The 17,354-nt window shown below is 46.0% G+C and overlaps 2 protein-coding genes across 2 annotated transcripts; both read right to left on the bottom strand.

The window, feature by feature from the left end:
• Window positions 1-10,871: 10,871 nt before the first annotated feature.
• LOC135816521 (uncharacterized) lies at window positions 10,872-11,675 on the bottom strand. The gene has a single exon (XM_065329717.1). It carries the CDS (start codon window positions 11,673-11,675, stop codon window positions 10,872-10,874), a length of 804 nt encoding a protein of 267 aa, XP_065185789.1.
• Window positions 11,676-11,815: 140 nt separating this feature from the next.
• Window positions 11,816-12,958, bottom strand: LOC135816520 (uncharacterized). Its single transcript, XM_065329716.1, has one exon. It carries the CDS (start codon window positions 12,956-12,958, stop codon window positions 11,816-11,818), a length of 1,143 nt encoding a protein of 380 aa, XP_065185788.1.
• Window positions 12,959-17,354: the final 4,396 nt, after the last annotated feature.

Genomic DNA, 17,354 nt, shown 5'->3' with positions numbered 1-17,354 from the left:
TGACTTAGCATTGTTATCAATTCATAATAAATTTCATATATTATTTGTTTTCATATTCGGAGAAAAGGAGGTTTGTCAACTGACCATCATTCTATTCAGTTGCTATGGATAGCAGCTGCCCGAATAGAGCGGTTGTCAGTTGGAGAAGAAGGAAGTGTTCAAATATTTGGTCATTGAACCGTGCGTGTGCTGCTGTTGCTGATGATGACACTGCTGGGTCCCTCACACTGGTACAAGACTGGACTGGTGCATGGGGTCTGGCCACGGCATGCTCTTTGCAGTACCGGGTCTGAAGCATGCAGGACTATTGCCTTGCAGCCTTATAGCCATGCCGCCATTCTTGGTCATTGTTTGGTTCTAGTAAAAACCCTCATGATGGGCAAGGCCCGAAAAATTTACTGTTATTTTAAATTGAACCACAGTAAAGAGACTGTTTGGAGTTAAGGAGGTCAGTTTCATAAAATAAATAAGTACAACCAGCAACTTGTTTGTATGTAACCGGGATTCCTCATGTTATACGAATAATAAAATCTGAAATCTGAATAAAAATCTGATTGGGATCACGTACAGCCTTCTGTTGCACAGTTTCTGAAGTGACTATTGTCCACTGTAAGCTGCCTAATATTCACAGCAAATAAATATTCTCTATTTCCGCGAGGGGAGCATAACGTGAATATTAACCAGTGTGAAATCAAACTTCAACCGTGGGTATAAGGCAAGTGGCCCCAATGCTTCGCGAAATTTTGCAATCGCAAACTTGCTGGTTCTAAGAAACAGCGAAAATTTAGTGACACGAATTTTGGGCGATTTACATTGTATGCTATATTTCTAGTAGACAAATGAAATGAGGTTTGGCTCCTTCAAAATATTACCAATTACGAATAATTAAGGGGGTGGAATACTGCTAGAAACACGTGACGAAAACACAGTAAAACACGAGTTGGTCAGTTCTCTACTCTCTGTTGATCTACGTTGTGTTGCATGTGGGTATGTAGTCTGCAAAGAGTGCGTTTTTGGCTCGGACTGAGCATGGCCAGGGAACACGGACATCTGGGTGTTGTAATTTTTCTTGTCCGTGGTATGATTGCTGGCCTACGTCATGAACAAGGAGCAGCATTCTGCCAAAATGCAATCAAAAATGGTGCATAATGAATATGAGTTTTGAGAAGTTGGCCTTTGCTTTTTCGATTTTTCCATTATTTTCTGCACAGGTGGAATTGAACATGTCTCCAGCATCAGTAACACGAGACCATTCAGAAGATATTGCAAGGCAAGTGCACCACTGTATTATTTAGTTGAAGATCAGTGCTGTTGGGTCTTGCATGATTATGATGAATGGAGGTGGCTATAGGTATTCAGGATAGCCATGTGTTGTAATGTCCTGTGATGATATGGCTACCTGTTCTGACGCATGTATTGGGAATAGGTTGTAGACAGAATGTAGGACAAAATTAGGGAACCGAAGATTGGCGGCTACCGTAGTGACGCGCATATAAGCACATGTGCCTATGCCCGGGCATAAGCGTACCCTCACAAATATGCGCATGGGCTTATAAGTGAACCTAAATGCAGTACATCCCGCGAACAGGCACCACAAAAACACCATATTCACATAGTTCAATGTGTATTGCGGTATTGCACTATGTGCATAATTATGCATGGTACCGGTACACTAGCAATTCAAGCCCATGCGCCTATGTGTGAGACAAAACGACCCCAACAAATAGCAAATAGCGCAAACACTCACTCATAAGCGCATGGGCCTTTATGTGCGTCACTACGGTATGCAAAAAAGCGGAAAAACAATCTTTTTGGTCAGATGCTTAAATTCTGCAAAACTGTAGTCATATTGGCTGTCACTGATCAACAAGCTTTTGTGCCCTTCCGCAAAACCTTTCCTCTCTGTTCACAACCGGACATTTTCCATTGCATCGAATTGCTAACTAGGTGATTCAGTATTTCTGATAGCCTCAGTTAATAGCCATTGAGATGTGAATTGTCCAGTTCTGAGCCACTTTACTTTTTGTTTTGATCATTGAGAAGGTATGCATTGAAAGAAGAGTGAGTGATGAGTATGGAGGTGTATACGTTTATAACGGTTGCTAATGATGATTATTGTGCCTGAAGTAGTCTTTAGTCTTTCCATACCAGGGTATATTCTAGGACGAATTTCCAACCGGTTACGGTCCAATGAAGAGTCCGGCGGTCCCCCCGGAAATTTTTTTCAAACTACAACCCAAATATGGCACTCGACAGCAATTTAACAGATTTCTTGGTGCTGGAGTGTAGCAAAGATATAAGCAGCTCCATTCACCCACAGAAAAGTACGGGCGGTTGGAACTGATTTGTAACTTTTCAACCGGTCGCCAACAATTTCAACCGGTCGAAAACCGGTTGGGGCGGTTCTAGAAAATTCCCTGCATACAGTAGACATATCTGAAGCAACACAGGTCTTACTGAGCTTACATAATGAATGTTGTTGGAAAAGATGAGTTGTGTATCTGAACTTTGCTTAAAATATAAAAGCATTATCGCAACAGTTTGATGGATAACACTACTTTTATTTAAGTGAATGCATTTCGTATTCGCTTCCAAACCTGTGGTTTGGAGGCTTAAATAGTGCATCTAAAGTGCGCACTAGATATCCTTAGCTAAAAATACGCTAACGTAAACGCAAATCTTTCCGTACTTCGGATCGTTCAAGCTGATTTTTCCCTTAGCACAATGTACGTTATAGTTGAGACAAAGTAGTCGTGACAACCATGGCGTTATGAATTTTCGTGGAAACAGGTGCGGGAAATTGAAAATGTTGAACCAGGGATTAGTTTGCTGTCGCTCCGAAAGAATACCTTGGTGAGGTCTTTTATTCTGGAATAGCAAAAGCACGGCGAAAATGAGTTTTCGCTGTCCCCAGGTCCTTGGAAAACCTTTCCTAAACGCAGCACCGAAGACTGTAAGGGTTCTCCAGCTCCAGCACGTCTAGGAGAGGCCGATGAATTTCTTCCTCAGGAGTGCCGTGGAACTGGTCCTTTGTTTCCCAGATGGGATAGAGGGTGAAAGGGACGAAGCAGAGGACGCAGACATTGGCAACTGAAAGGCAAAACTCGCCAAAAAAGCTAAAATGTCACAAGAGGAAGCAATCTCGACTCTCATCTCGATCTGCATGTGCTCCCTCCCGCCAGTTACAAAACAATGCGAGTTTTGCATTTTTGCAGAATTACCATAACGAACGTCGGCCCGTTATTTTGAGCTCTGAAACGTGTTTCCGTTACCCGATAACGTCTTTTGTCACGGCTGGGAGTGAGTACCGTTAAAAGTTAGCGTTATCGTACTTTTGCTAAGGATGTCTACTATTCTCCGACAAATATGGTCTAGTACGACTTATACTACGGAAATCATACCATGTCAAGTTGATGTCCTTTTCACTGTACTTTGTGTTTGCATCTGGCAGATGTCTTTCCTGCGGAGTTATTTCAACTTCTAGTGGTGGTCATTTCCGAGAGGGATTAATATTGTAAGCACTATTGACGCAGTAAATTGGTTCTCCGTTTCCTGGCTGGTGAGCAAATTTTGAGTACGGTAATACCCACCATGTAACGTTTTAACACATTCCATGCCAGATCTGGACAGGAATCCATTTCGACAGGGTTCTGTATGGGAACAATAGGAGCGGGGTGGTAAGGGAAATGTTTGTAAAATGTGACTGGTGTGGTGTTGATCTAGTCGATGATATTATGACTGAAATAGTTTGGTTTTAGTCTGTATATGCAGTATGTATGTCTGAAGCAACACAGATCCTATTGAGTTTTAGTTGTGAAATGCGTAAGAGTGTTTTCACCTCAGCTGCAGTCATCTCCACTGATAGTCGATGTTAGCGCTGTTAGCTGAACTCTTTTCGTGCTGCTTCTCACACCCTCTTACTGACAGGGGAGTTGGCCTTTATCAATGCTGGTTTGGGAGCTTGCACATCATTGTGAACCTGATGAAGGCAATTTGTCGAAACGTTGGAATAATAATTGTGAAATGAGTGACTTTTGCAGTTTTAATGGAAGAGAGCGTGTGGGCTCTACTCTTAGCTGGTTGTGCAATGAGTTGTAGAAAAAGTCTCTTTGGGCTGCTAGTTGCTCCATGTTCAGGAATTTTCACTTTTAATCTTTTGACTGTTTCCGAATATCAGATTCTTGGATTGAAGGAAGCCAGGATTTCAAATGGCTGATGGTCTTGTAGCTTCTGGACACAAAAGTATGCTCGAAAATCACTTTTGGGGCATTCAATGATTTGAGGATCTTTCTCTTCCTCTGCGATTGGCCAAGTTTGCTTTGTCTTCCATGAAAAGTGATAGGCTAATTTTCATTCTGTGTGTGAAGACCTGTGGTTGTTGCCCGTGTAAAGATAATCTCTCTTACTCTTGACGTTTCATGTTTGGCAGATGACTTGAACTAATCCACCCATGTCATTTTCATCATGTTCACACTCTATGAGAGCAGTTGTGTTGATAACAGTCAGTGCAAGCTTGTAGCTTAGCATGTTGGTGAGTTCAATCAGTCTGCTTTGTCTTTTGTTCATATTATTCCCTAAACAGTGAAGCTGAAGTGTCCATCCAGGATCTCCTTCCATCACCTCATTGCCGGCAATGTCATCAGATCACACACAGGTATATTGAACAGGCAATTGCACCAATCTCCAGCCATATAAGTGTTCTTGTAATGCACATCCTAGTACAGACATGCATATGATGAATAGAGGTAGCTACAGCTATTTGGCAGGATAACCATAGGATAACTATCTGTTCTCATGCATGCACCCCTGTCAGACCAGTGGTATGTAACAGTGCAGGCGCGTAGCACCAGCGTTGGAGGTGGTCCGGCCGAAGGGGGGGGGGGGGGGTGGGAGGGGGTTGAGGGAACGGGTCTCCCTGTGAAAATATTGAAATTAGGGTGGAAACTCCTGCATTCTGGTCGTGGTGGGGCGATAACGTGGTCGGGCCATAGGCGAACCAGCCGGACATCCCTGCAGTGACATGAAGGGTTGTGAACAGGTTGTAGGCAAAGTACATGGCATACGCTAGGGCGATTGGCAGCTATAGAATGATCATGCAGCTTATCTTTTACCAACGTCTGGTCAAGCGCTTTGGCTATCGTCAAGTCTTCCAGGGTGGCTTTAGCGTGTTCTTTTGCACCATTTTGTTAATACCCTGGCTGACCAAGTCTCCCAGTAACCAAGACCTAACAGTCTTATTTGATAATATTAGTAGCACTGCACTGCTGTGTCTTAAGCATAGCCTGTCGTCTGGACCCTACTACTACAATGAGATCAGCAGTTTGACCAACACCAGTGTTGTGGAGGATATACATTAAATTCTCGTTTCTCTTTTCTTCTGGCGTAACTCGAAGGACACTAGAAGCACACTAGAAAGACACTAGTAAAGGATGCAAAGTTTTGTACATGTACTGTGTAATTTTGTGATGTATTTATATCTTGTATTTTGAACCTGTTCTTGGTTATCTCAGGAGATTGTTGTCTGCGGACTGCTGGGGTGTCTGCTCCATGTGATGTTGGTGACTGAGTAGGAGGTAGCATGCGTTGTTGAACCACTTCTGGAATGAAAAGTCCTATTCGCGAGACGAGAAATATGCTAGTGACTCGGTAAGTGTAAGTAAAAAGGCGTTGCGTTGTTTGATGTTGTTGCTGCTACTGCTGCTAGTACTGCTGCTGATGCTACTACCGCATTTTCTGCTATGAACATGTCCAGAGATGTCTTTGTCAACCATGAACATGGCCGTTCCTCTAATCCACTTGCCATAACTTGTATTCGTTGCTCTGTGTGTGCATATGATGACCTCATTACCAATAGCTTACAAGCTATGATCTATTCACACTCTGTGAGGACAACGGCAAGGTTTGCTTCTGGTGATTGTTCTGACACATTGTACACACACTTATGAGAGTGTGTTTTGACTTTTGTTGACTTTTGATATGTTGTGGTACACATACCATGTGAGAGGTTCAATTCTGCATTGAGACAAAATGCAGGCAGGGAACCGCTCTGATTGGTGATGGGTACTCTGGAGAGTATGTGCAAAGATAGACAATGGCTGAATAGAATGGAGATGTGGAAAGATGCAAAGAAAGAAGAAAGGAGCGTTGCTGTGTAAAAGAGGAACCTTGCTTGGCGATAATACACACTACTTGTGCAATCATATTTTCATATCATTTTCAAAGTCGGAAAAAGGGAGGTTCGTCAACTGATAACCACTCTATTCAGTTGCTATGAACAGCGGCTTCCCGAATAGAGTAGCTGTCAGTTGATGAGCCTCATTTCCATATAGAAGAAAGAGTTCAATTATTTTCTTATTGAACCTTGCGTGTGCTGCTGTTGCTGATGATGATACTGCTGGGTCCGTAACACTGGTACAATACTGGACTGGTGCATGGGGTCTGGCCACGGCCTGCTCTTTGCAGTGCCAGGTCTGAAACATGCAGCACAGCCATGTAGCCCTATAGCCATGCAACCATTTTTGGTCATTTTTTTGATTCTAGTAAGAACCCTGATGATGGGCCAGGACCGAAACATTTGTTGTAATATAAAATTTGAACCGCAGTGAAGAGACAGTTTTGAGTTAAGAAGTGAAGTTTCACCGGAATTCCTCCCGATATATAAATAAGAAATCTGAAATCTGAATAAAAAATTGAATAAAAAATCTGATTGGGATCACTTACTGCCTTCTGTTGCACAATTCCTGAAGTGACCATTGTCTACTGTAAGCTGCCTAACTTTCGCAACAGATTAATGTTCCCTATTTCCGCAAGAAGAGCATTATGTGTATATTCACCAGCGTAAAATCAAACTTCAACCGTAGGTATAACGTATGTGGCCTCAATGCTTCGCGGATTTTTGCGGTTGTAAACTCACTGGTTCTAAGACACAGCAAAATTTGTGAGGCGAATTTTGGGCGAAAATTCATAATGTGCTGAGTATGCTACTAGACAATGAGCTTTTGCTCCTTCAAAATTTTACCATATTCAAACTACTATGGGGGAAATACTGGTGAAAACATGGTGAATAAATCGAAGGAAAACACGAGCTGGCACGTTCTCTGCTCTCTGTTGATCTATGTGGTGTTGCATGTGGGTTTGTAGTCTGGAAAGAGTGTGGTTTGGGCTCAAACTGTGAGCATGGCCAGGACACACGGACATCTGGCAGTTGTAATGTTACACTCTTCTTTGGTATGATTGCTGGCCTGGGTCATGAACAAGGAGCAGCATTCTGCCAAAACTCACCCAAAAAAGGCGGATGATAAATATGATTTTTGAGAAGTTGGTCTCTACTTTTTCGACTTTCACTATTTTTCTCACAGGTACAATTGAACATGCCTCCAGCATCAGTAAAACGAGACCATTCAGAAGATATTGCAAGGCAAGGGCTCCACTGTCTTATTTAGTTGAAGATCAGTGCTGTCAGGTCTTGCATGCATATGATGAATAGTGGCTATAGGTATTCAGGATAGCCATGTGTTGTGCTGTCCTGTGATGATATGACTATCTGTTCTGACGCATGTATTGAGAAAAGGTTGTAGACAAATTGTATTTCAAAATTAGGAAAGATTGGTAGCCATGCAATCCAAGAAAATCATCTTTCATGTTGGTCAGATGCAAAGATTCTGCAAAACTTTAGCCATATTGGCTGTCACTGATCAACAGGCTTTTGTGTCCTTCCGCAAAAGCTTTTCTCTCTGTTCAGAACCGGATGTTTTCCATTCCATTGAGTTGTTGACTAGGCGATTCAGTATAATTATCAGATGGCCTTAGTTAACAGCCATTGGGATGTGAATTGTCCAGTTCTGAACCATTTTACTTGTTTTGATCATTGAGAATGTTTGCATTGAAAGCAGAGTGAGTAATGAGTATGGAGGTGTATACGTTTATAACGGTTGCTAATGATGATATTGTGCCTGAAAGAGCCTTTAGTCTAACCATGCAGTAGGCATATCTGAAGCAACACATGGCCTTTTGAGCTTAAACAATGACATGTTGTTAGAAAAGATGAGCTGTACTTTTCTTGAAATATAAAAGCATTACCGCAACAGTTTGATTAACACTACTTTTATTTAAGTGATTGCATTTTTGTATTCACTTTTTGAAACCTGTGGTCTGGAGGCTTAAAAAGTGCATCTAAAGTGCGCACTATTCTCCGACAAATACGATATAGTACGACTTAAACTACGGAAATCACACTAGGTCAAGTTGATGTATTTTCACTGTACCTTTTGTTTGCATCTGGCAGATGTCTTTCCTGCAGAGTTATTCCAACTTCTAGTGGTGGTCATTTCCGCGACGGAATAATATTGTGAGCACTATTGGCGGAGTATATTGGTTCTCCGTTTCCTGGCCGGTGAGAGCAAATTTTGAATACGGTAGTACCCTCCGTGTAATGTTTTCACACATTCCATGCCAGATCTGGAGAGGAATCTCTTCAAGATAGCCATTTCGACCGGGTTCAGCATGGGAACAATAGCAGCCGGGTGGTAAAGGAAAGGTTTGTAAAATGTGACTGGTGTGGTGTTGATCTAGTCAAAATGAGGTGGGTAACATAGTTTTATAAACATCCGCTTGATCGGGGGAAAGTTTATGAAGGTTATGCAATTGATGTCATTGATGTCATTGAAGGGAACTAGCGGATTTGTTTAAGCGTACGACACGAGCCGGTCTAAATAAAGAATCATATTGGAATGTTTAGCAGTATCCCAAGTATTGTGTGCATATGATGACATCATCACCTGTAGATTACAAGCTATGATCTCTTCACACTCTGTGAGGACATGAGTTAGGTTTGTTTCCGGTGATTGTTCTGACGCATTCATAGACCAGCATTGTACACACACTTGTGAGAGTGTGTTTTGACTTTTGATACACCGGATGATGTTGTGGTACACATACCATGTGAGAAGTTCAATAGAGACGAAATGCGGGCAGGAAACCACTCTGATTGGTGATGTGTACTCTATGTGCAATGATAGACAATGGCTGAATGGAATGGAGATGTGGAAAGATGCAGAGAAAGAAGAAATGAGCATATGAGGCACGGTGCGACTCCTTTCAGTTCAGACTTCATACAACGAAAATCATTTTGAGAAGAAGTAGCGACGACTCGGCCATAATGGAATCCAATACATTGTCAGTATCAATCTATATACCGGAATTGTCCTCGCTGTGGTGTTTTTGACATGAGTGCAGAGTTTGGATCGGTCAAGAGCCCAATGTGGTAGTGTGAAGTATGAGAATCATTTTCATATTTTTTTTATAGGCGGAGAAAAGGAGGTTAGTCAACTGACAAAGTTGCTATGAATAGCAGCTGCACGAATAGAGCGGTTGTCAGTTGGAGAAGAAGGAAGTGTTCAATTATTTGGTTATTGAACCGTGCGTGTGCTGCTGTTGCTGATGATGATACTGCTTGGTGCCTCACACTCGTACAACACTGGACAGGTGCATGGGGTCTGGCCACGGCCTGCTCTTTGCAGTACCAGGTCTGAAGCATGCAGCCTTATAGCAATACAGCCCTATAGCCATGCCGCCATTCTTGGTCATTCTTTGGTTCTAGTAAGTGCCCTGATGATGGGCCAAGCCCGAAAAATTTAGTGTTATTTTAAATTGAACCGCAGTAAAGAGACTTGGACTTAAGGAGGTCAGTTTCATAAATAAGTACAACCAGCAACTTGTGTGTATGTGAACGGGATTCCTCGTGTTATACGAATAATACAATTTAGCATTCCGCGCACGCAGACGGCATGCAGGCAGGCATACATCATTAGCATTCCGCGCACACCGGCGGCATGCAGACAGGCATACACCACACGAATAAGGCTAGGTTGTGTTGGGTAAGTACTGGTGACGAGGAACTGGTTGGTCTTTGCCGCAAGGTAGGCACGAGCCCGTGAGGCTGCGAGTGCCGCAGAAAGGCCGGAGGCTGTGATTGCCGCAGGAAGGCAGAAGCCCGGAGGCTGTGATTGCCGCAATGGAAAGGCAGGACCATACGGCCATAATGCCGCAATAGAAAGGCAGACCAGTTATGAGTGACTCGCCACCAGGTTTATTGTACTTGAAGTAGGAATGATGCAATGTAGTATTAATGGTTAGTGGTGGGATGGTGGGTCAGCAAAAGACAAAGGCAGCAGGATGCAAGTCGGGCATGAGCCAAAGCAGAGAAGACTCAAAACTGAGAATGGCAAGGAGATGTGCCACGTTGCGGACTCGGACCCGATCAAAACTGAATTAATTATTGTGATGGCGTACACATAAATTAATGTGATGCACAGCAGGCGGTCTTGCCGGTCGCGGCAAGGCGCGCTAAACAAGTGCCGCGGCCAGAACCGTAGAGGGCGCTGTAGCGCAGCAGATACGTAGTTGCGAGATGTGCGCCTACGCTAAACTGAATTCATTACATGAATACATCATTAGCATTCCGCGCACGCAGACGGCATGCAGGCAGGCATACATCATTAGCATTCCGCGCACACCGGCGGCATGCAGACAGGCATACACCACACGAATAAGGCTAGGTTGTGTTGGGTAAGTACTGGTGACGAGGAACTGGTTGGTCTTTGCCGCAAGGTAGGCACGAGCCCGTGAGGCTGCGAGTGCCGCAGAAAGGCAGAAGCCCGGAGGCTGTGATTGCCGCAGGAAGGCAGAAGCCCGGAGGCTGTGATTGCCGCAATGGAAAGGCAGGACCATAAGGCCATAATGCCGCAATAGAAAGGCAGACCAGTTATGAGTGACTCGCCATACCGCCAGTACATACCCATACACAACAGTATTGCAGTGCAGCATAGCATAGTTCATAATGAGGGAATTGTGTGAATTGAGAAATATCGGTGTCAGGGAGATGATCTTACTGAGGATAGTTTGCTGGCCAGCGTTCGGGCCGATGACGGTGGGGTCCGGATGTAGCGTAGGCATGCATCACTGCGCCACCGTCCCGCGGAGCGGATCTGGTGGTCGGGGACGCCAGCAAGGGCAGCAGTGGTAGCGGCCCCGATACGGAAGCTGTGGCCTGCATAGTCCTGCCAGTTTGCCACGCCGCTGGTGCTAAGCAGCGTGCGTACGTGGGCTGTAAAAGTGCTGCGGTTGAGGCGTTGCCCGTTGGCCAGGATGAACACAGCACTGCCTGGACGAGCAGAGGCGGTTGCAGTGAGGTAGGTGAGCATGGCTCTCACAGCGCAGTATGGCGGCACCGCTGGCCCGATCAGCACCGTCGTACCTTCCCCGGACGGGTCTGTCTTCGAGCGTGGTAGGTGCACATGGAGCATCCCTGACTCGAATGTCAAACAGCCGCGCGTGGTAGGTGCTTCTAGCAGTTCACCGCATCTGAAGAAACCAAAGAACACGGCAAGCATAGCGGCATGCAGGCAGCGCTTGTCGTGAGGGCACATGGTTGGAGCAGCTAGGCAGGTGTCAACCAGACTGCAGAGAATAGGAAACGTGATTGGCAGCCTGGGGCGGACAGCGGCTACTCCATGGCAACGGCAAATACCGCGTACCACTCGCTTGAGGAAGTGCGCACCCTCGGTCGGGTCGACATAACCGAGCTCCAGGTGCAGGTTCTTGATAGCACTGAGGTAAACCTTAATAGTCACTGGTCTGACCGACTGGGTTAGGGAGGCAGCAAAACTACTCAGCATTAGGTCTGAAGCGGGAAACGGGGACCATCTTTGAAGTTGGCAGAACTTGAGATACTTAGATTCGCCGGCGGAATACGTTCGTCTGGTGTTGTCGGATAGAGCGTGAGCAGCATATCGTGCTGCTAATTCGTCCGCGGCAGTTAGAATGACTGGAACAGGTCGGCTGTCGCCCGAGCTCCCGGAACCGCCTCGCGAAACGCCTGAATGTTAAAACGAGACAGAGCATCAGCGGCTTTGTTAGTGCATCCTGGAATATGCTTTGCTGACAGAATGAAGCCAAAGTTAGCGCACATGAAGAACAGCCGTCGTATCAGGTCCATGACTGGGGGGGAGCGGCTACAACCATTGGACAGGCATGCCACTACGGCTTCGTTATCGCAGTACACGAGTATGCGGAGCTTGCGCCATTCAAGGCCCCAGGAGGAGCAAGCTGCGGCAATGGCGAACATCTCCTTCCACTCGATGGTGTAGTCGGCTTGTTCCGGCAACCACTGTCCCTGGATCCAGCGATGGCCATAACATGCGCCCCAGCCGATCGAACCGCTGGCATCAGTAAACAATTGGATGTCGGGAGACGGGGTCCAATTTGGCATATGAAAGAAGGACTTTCCGTTCCATTGCGAGAGGAGGCGTTGCCACCACTTCAGGTCTTCCAGGGCCTCGACTGAGAGTTTGATCTTATAGTGTGGCTGACTGTAGCGGTGACAAATATCCCAGAGTCGGCGCATGAATGTCCGACCAGGTATAATTACCCGAGCTGCGAAGGAGAGTTTTCCCAATAGTGAGTCGAGTTCGCGTTGGGTCATGTCGCCACGGTTGACATACTGGTCGAGCAAGGTGCGGAGATCTTGCAACTTGGTGTCTGGTAGCCGGGCCTCCAGTCTGCCACAGTCCAGCTCGATGCCCAGGAACGACAGCACTTGAGCTGGACCTTCCACTTTGTCAGGTGCCAAGGGGACTTGGACATAGTTAAAACAGCGAAGCAGGATTGAAGCACGTTGGTTCGCCACCAGCTCCGATGGAGAAATGCAAAGGAAATCATCTAGATAATGGAGCAGGTCAGTAATAGAAAACTCATAGCGAGCAATCCATTCAAGGCAGTCGGCAATAGAGTTAAAAATGGCAGGGCTGGAGCGTAAGCCAAAGGGGAGCACAGTGTCGAAATAATATTGGTTTTGCCAGTGAATACCTAGCAGAGGCCAGTCTTCCTGCCGCACAGGTACAATGCGGAAAGCACTCCGAATGTCAAGTTTGAAAAGATAAGCAGAACGACCGTACTGCATAATGGCATCGATCGCGTGATCAATAGTGATGTAATGCAAGCTGAAATCTTCACGTGAAATTCCATCGTTAACACTTTGACCCTCTGGGCTAGAGAGATGGTGGATTAAACGGAAGCGGCCGTTCTTTTTCGGAACGCAGCCAACACCGGAGCAATGAAAAAAAGGAAAAAGCGAGGAGGAAAAAGGACCTAGCAGTTCAAAGCGGGAGCAACATTCTTGCAGGTATTTGGTAATAAAATCGGGATGCATCCTCGCAGAAGGTAAGTTAGGGGAGAACATGCTGCTTTGGCGTGGGCCATTGAAGCCGATGTCAAAACCATACGTAAGGCCATGAAGTACATATTTAACAAAAGCTTGATTGGGGTGTGCACGCAGTAAGGAACGGAGGCGATTAACGTGAATAGGTGTGCGGCAAGTGTGAAAGAATGTAGGGTGTGTCCGGAGAATGCTACTATCGAGATGCAGTTCATTAAGCTTTGTTCTGCCGCTGGTTGCCAGTGGAGAAGCGACGCGGGCAGGAGGGGCGGGCATGTGCGCCCTCACATTGGGAGCAGACGTGGGCAAATTTACAGTCGGTGTTGGAGCATCGACCTTGCTGGAAATTCCGGCAGATCTCTTTGCCAGACTTGGTGTAGGCAGACCGTGGTGCAAACTGCTGGTTTGGTACTCGGGAGGCACGAAAAGGGCACTGGCTACCCGATGGAGGGTGAGTGATCCGGCATGTACTACACTGCGGGCGTGAGCGGCCTGTCATTTTCAGTTGCCAGAGGTTGCCGTCAATGGCGTCCCAACGCTTACTGGGGTCAAGAGAGATTGCCAGACGGAACTCCCGGTCATATTCGAGCCAGGCCTCCGGATAGTATGAGGAGTTGGCCGATACAATGGTGGCCTGATATGCCATCAGTTCGGAGAAACGGCTGGGTGCGTGCGAGCATAGTACGAACATATATCTGGACCAGGCTTCTAGCCATGTAACCAGGTCGTGAACATGCCTACGAACTTTCTCGACATGCCCGCCAGAGCTGGGATCCAGCAGCTCAACAGTCCTGGACCCACTGAAATTCAACTGAATCGTGTCACGCTTTGGTGCCCCAAGAGCTTCCGGTAACAGTGTATTCAAATCAACACACTCACCTCGCAAAATCCTCTCTCTCACGTGAGACGGCACGTTCAGTGGATGAGATAGAGAGCCAGCACCCGGACCAGTTGGCGCAGCATTTCCGGTGGGTACGGCCATGGCGGGGGAAGGCTGCGAGGATCCGATGGTGGCAAGCAGTGGGGAGACCGTTTCTGCCAGGGCGGCGGTGACGGCTTTCTGGACTTCGTCAGATATAAATTGCTTGAATTGTCCGCCGTCGAGTGGTGAGGCAGCGTTACTCGGCAGCTCGGGGTCCGCAGCCGAAGAAACAGGTGGGTCGGGAACAGGGCTAGGTGCTGCGCGACGGGTTCTCTTCCTGGTGCCCGACATGACTAGGCAATGACAGTTCGGTCAGCAAAAGACAAAGGCAGCAGGATGCAAGTCGGGCATGAGCCAAAGCAGAGAAGACTCAAAACTGAGAATGGCAAGGAGATGTGCCACGTTGCGGACTCGGACCCGATCAAAACTGAATTAATTATTGTGATGGCGTACACATAAATTAATGTGATGCACAGCAGGCGGTCTTGCCGGTCGCGGCAAGGCGCGCTAAACAAGTGCCGCGGCCAGAACCGTAGAGGGCGCTGTAGCGCAGCAGATACGTAGTTGCGAGATGTGCGCCTACGCTAAACTGAATTCATTACATGAATACATCACTAAAATCTGAATAAAAAATCTGATTAGGATCACTTTCAGCCTTCTGTTGCAGAATTCCTGAATTGACTATTGTCCACTTTAAGCTGCCTAATATTCACAGCAGATAAATGTTCCCTATTTCCGCGAGAAGTGCATAACGCGAAAATTAACCAGCGTGAAATCAAACTTCAACCGTCGGTATAATGGAGGTGGCCCCAATGCTTTGCGAACAATTGTACATGTAATTGCAAACTCACTGGTTCTAAAAATGGCGAAAAAATGTTGGGGCGGATTTTGGGCAATTTGCGTTATGTATGCTACATGTGTTCTAGACAATGGGGTTTTGCTCCTTCAAAATACTACCAATTACAAATAATGATGGGGGAAATGCTGGTGAAAACACGTGATTAAATCGAAGGAAAACACGAGTTGGTCAGTTCTCTGCTCTCTGTTGCTCTATGTGGTGTTGCGTGTGGGTTTGTAGTCTGCCCAGAGGGTGTTTTTTGCTCAAACTGTGAGCATGGCCAGGGAACACGGACATCTGGGAGTTGTTTTAACGTCTGTGGTATGATTGCTGGCCTGGGCCATGAGCAATTAGTAGCAATCTTCCAAAACGCGCCCAAAAAAGGTGGATGATGAATATGATTTTTAAAAAGTGGGTCTCTACTGTTTCGACTTTCCATTATTTTCTGCACAGGTACAATTGAACATGCCTCCAGCATCAGTGACACGAGACCATTCAGAAGATATTGCAAGGCAAGTGCACCATTGTCTTATTTAGTTGAAGATCAGTGCTGTCAGGTCTTGCATGCATATGATGAATAGAGGTGGCTATAGGTATTCAGGATAGCCATGTGTTGTGCTGTCCTGTGATGATATGGCTATCTGTTCTGACGCATGTATTGAGAAAAAGGTTGCAGGCAAAACTTAGGATAAAGTAAGGGAAGATTGGCAGCTATGCAAACCAGAACGGAATTCCTTCTTTCATGTTGGTCAGATGCATAGAGTCTGCTAAACTGTAGCCATAATGGCGGTCACTGATCAACTGGCTTTTGTGTTCTACCGCAAATGCTTTCCTCTGTTCACTGTTTGTGAGCCACTTTACTTTTAATTGAGAATACTGTATATGCAGTGCGAAGATGGATGAGCAAGTGAGGATGTAGGTTGTTATAGAACCAGACAGCCCCAAGCGTGCTTACGCGTAGTCTACTCGACACAGAACTACCACAACTGTGTCCAGGAAAAGCAATTAGTTTGGGAAGCGCATGGAGAAAGGTGAAATGTTGGAGTCTTATCTGTTATTGCTACATGTATTAGTATTACAAGCGAAATTGCCCACCGGTGTGTGTGAACAGCTTTAGACATGGTTAGCATTTTACCGTTCACGCTATTTTCGACGGTCGGCCTGCACTGTTTTGTATGTGTGTGTAGACATGGCATTTTACAGTTCATGTGCTAGATCCAGCGGTTGTCGTACCCCAAACCCAAAATACCGTCTGTTTGGTACCGTTTCGACGATAGAAAGCTCTGTTTAGCGGGAAAACGAAACGGTAGGATTCCAACTAGGGTTACGTCGCAAGTCGATCGTTGCGTCAGGAGTCGGGACTCTGAAGCCGAACTGCTAACCGTGTCTCAAGCACATCAAAAACACTAGACTCGCCCTGTACACGTACGCCGACCGTCGAAAATAGCATGAACGGTAAAATGCTAACCACATCTAATGTGTTACTAGGTTGTAGTCCAGCTCATCCGACACAGTCGGTGGATTTTTTGTCGGAATCGGTGTTGGAGTATCGGCAGGAAAATCGGCCAAGTGTGAACCAGGTAGAGGCGACGGTTTCAAATAGGACGTAGGTTGCAAACCGGAACGGTCTCAATATTCACTTTCTCTCTTGGTATTTTGATTAGAAAACGTATGTTACAGTGAGACTACAATGTGTTTTACTCAGCGCCAAAATTCCATGGCTCTGCAATGACCAGAAGCGCCATACCAAGCATTTAAGTTTTTGACGTGTTGCTTCCCACTGCGAGTTTTACGACTTTCGAAAAATCAACTTCTTGTCGCAGGTAAACAGCGCGCTGCTTGCCTCTCGCCAATAAAGCACTGCATACCGATCAAAACTAATGGAAGCACACACAAGGCTTATTGTTACTCTGTACTGGCCGTCGTGAAGCGATAGCAATTACCTAATTTCAGACCCAGAGCGAATTTGACGTGCACTCTAAAACATGTCCGGTTTGGAGCCACCTCTGATTTGAAGCGAAAAATTGGGCAACTTGGAGGCAATGGGTCAACACAAAGGAGTGGCTCAGTTCAATTGACTCTGGCCTCAGAGCAAACTTCAACATGGCAGTTTCCTTCCACAAACATATTTCAAGTGAACAATCAACGCTGATGATCGGTTTGGGTCTATACAAATTTGGCTGTCAAGCCGTTCCGGTATCGAACCGTCGCCTCAACTACACTGACTGTACAACCCAGCTCGTTCGCAGTCTACACAACTGCAAAGTTCAGCACTGCGTCTTCGACTTAGTGAACTTTGAAGTGGCTCAGCGCGGGTGAAGTTTGTATTTGCACACGACTAACGCTCAGCAGTTGAAGAAAAGGAGACTGAATGGCAGAAA

Source organism: Sycon ciliatum, chromosome 5 (assembly GCF_964019385.1).
Source record: "Sycon ciliatum chromosome 5, ocSycCili1.1, whole genome shotgun sequence".
NCBI lineage: Eukaryota > Metazoa > Porifera > Calcarea > Leucosolenida > Sycettidae > Sycon > Sycon ciliatum.
This window is presented reverse-complemented; position numbering and strand designations above follow the sequence as displayed.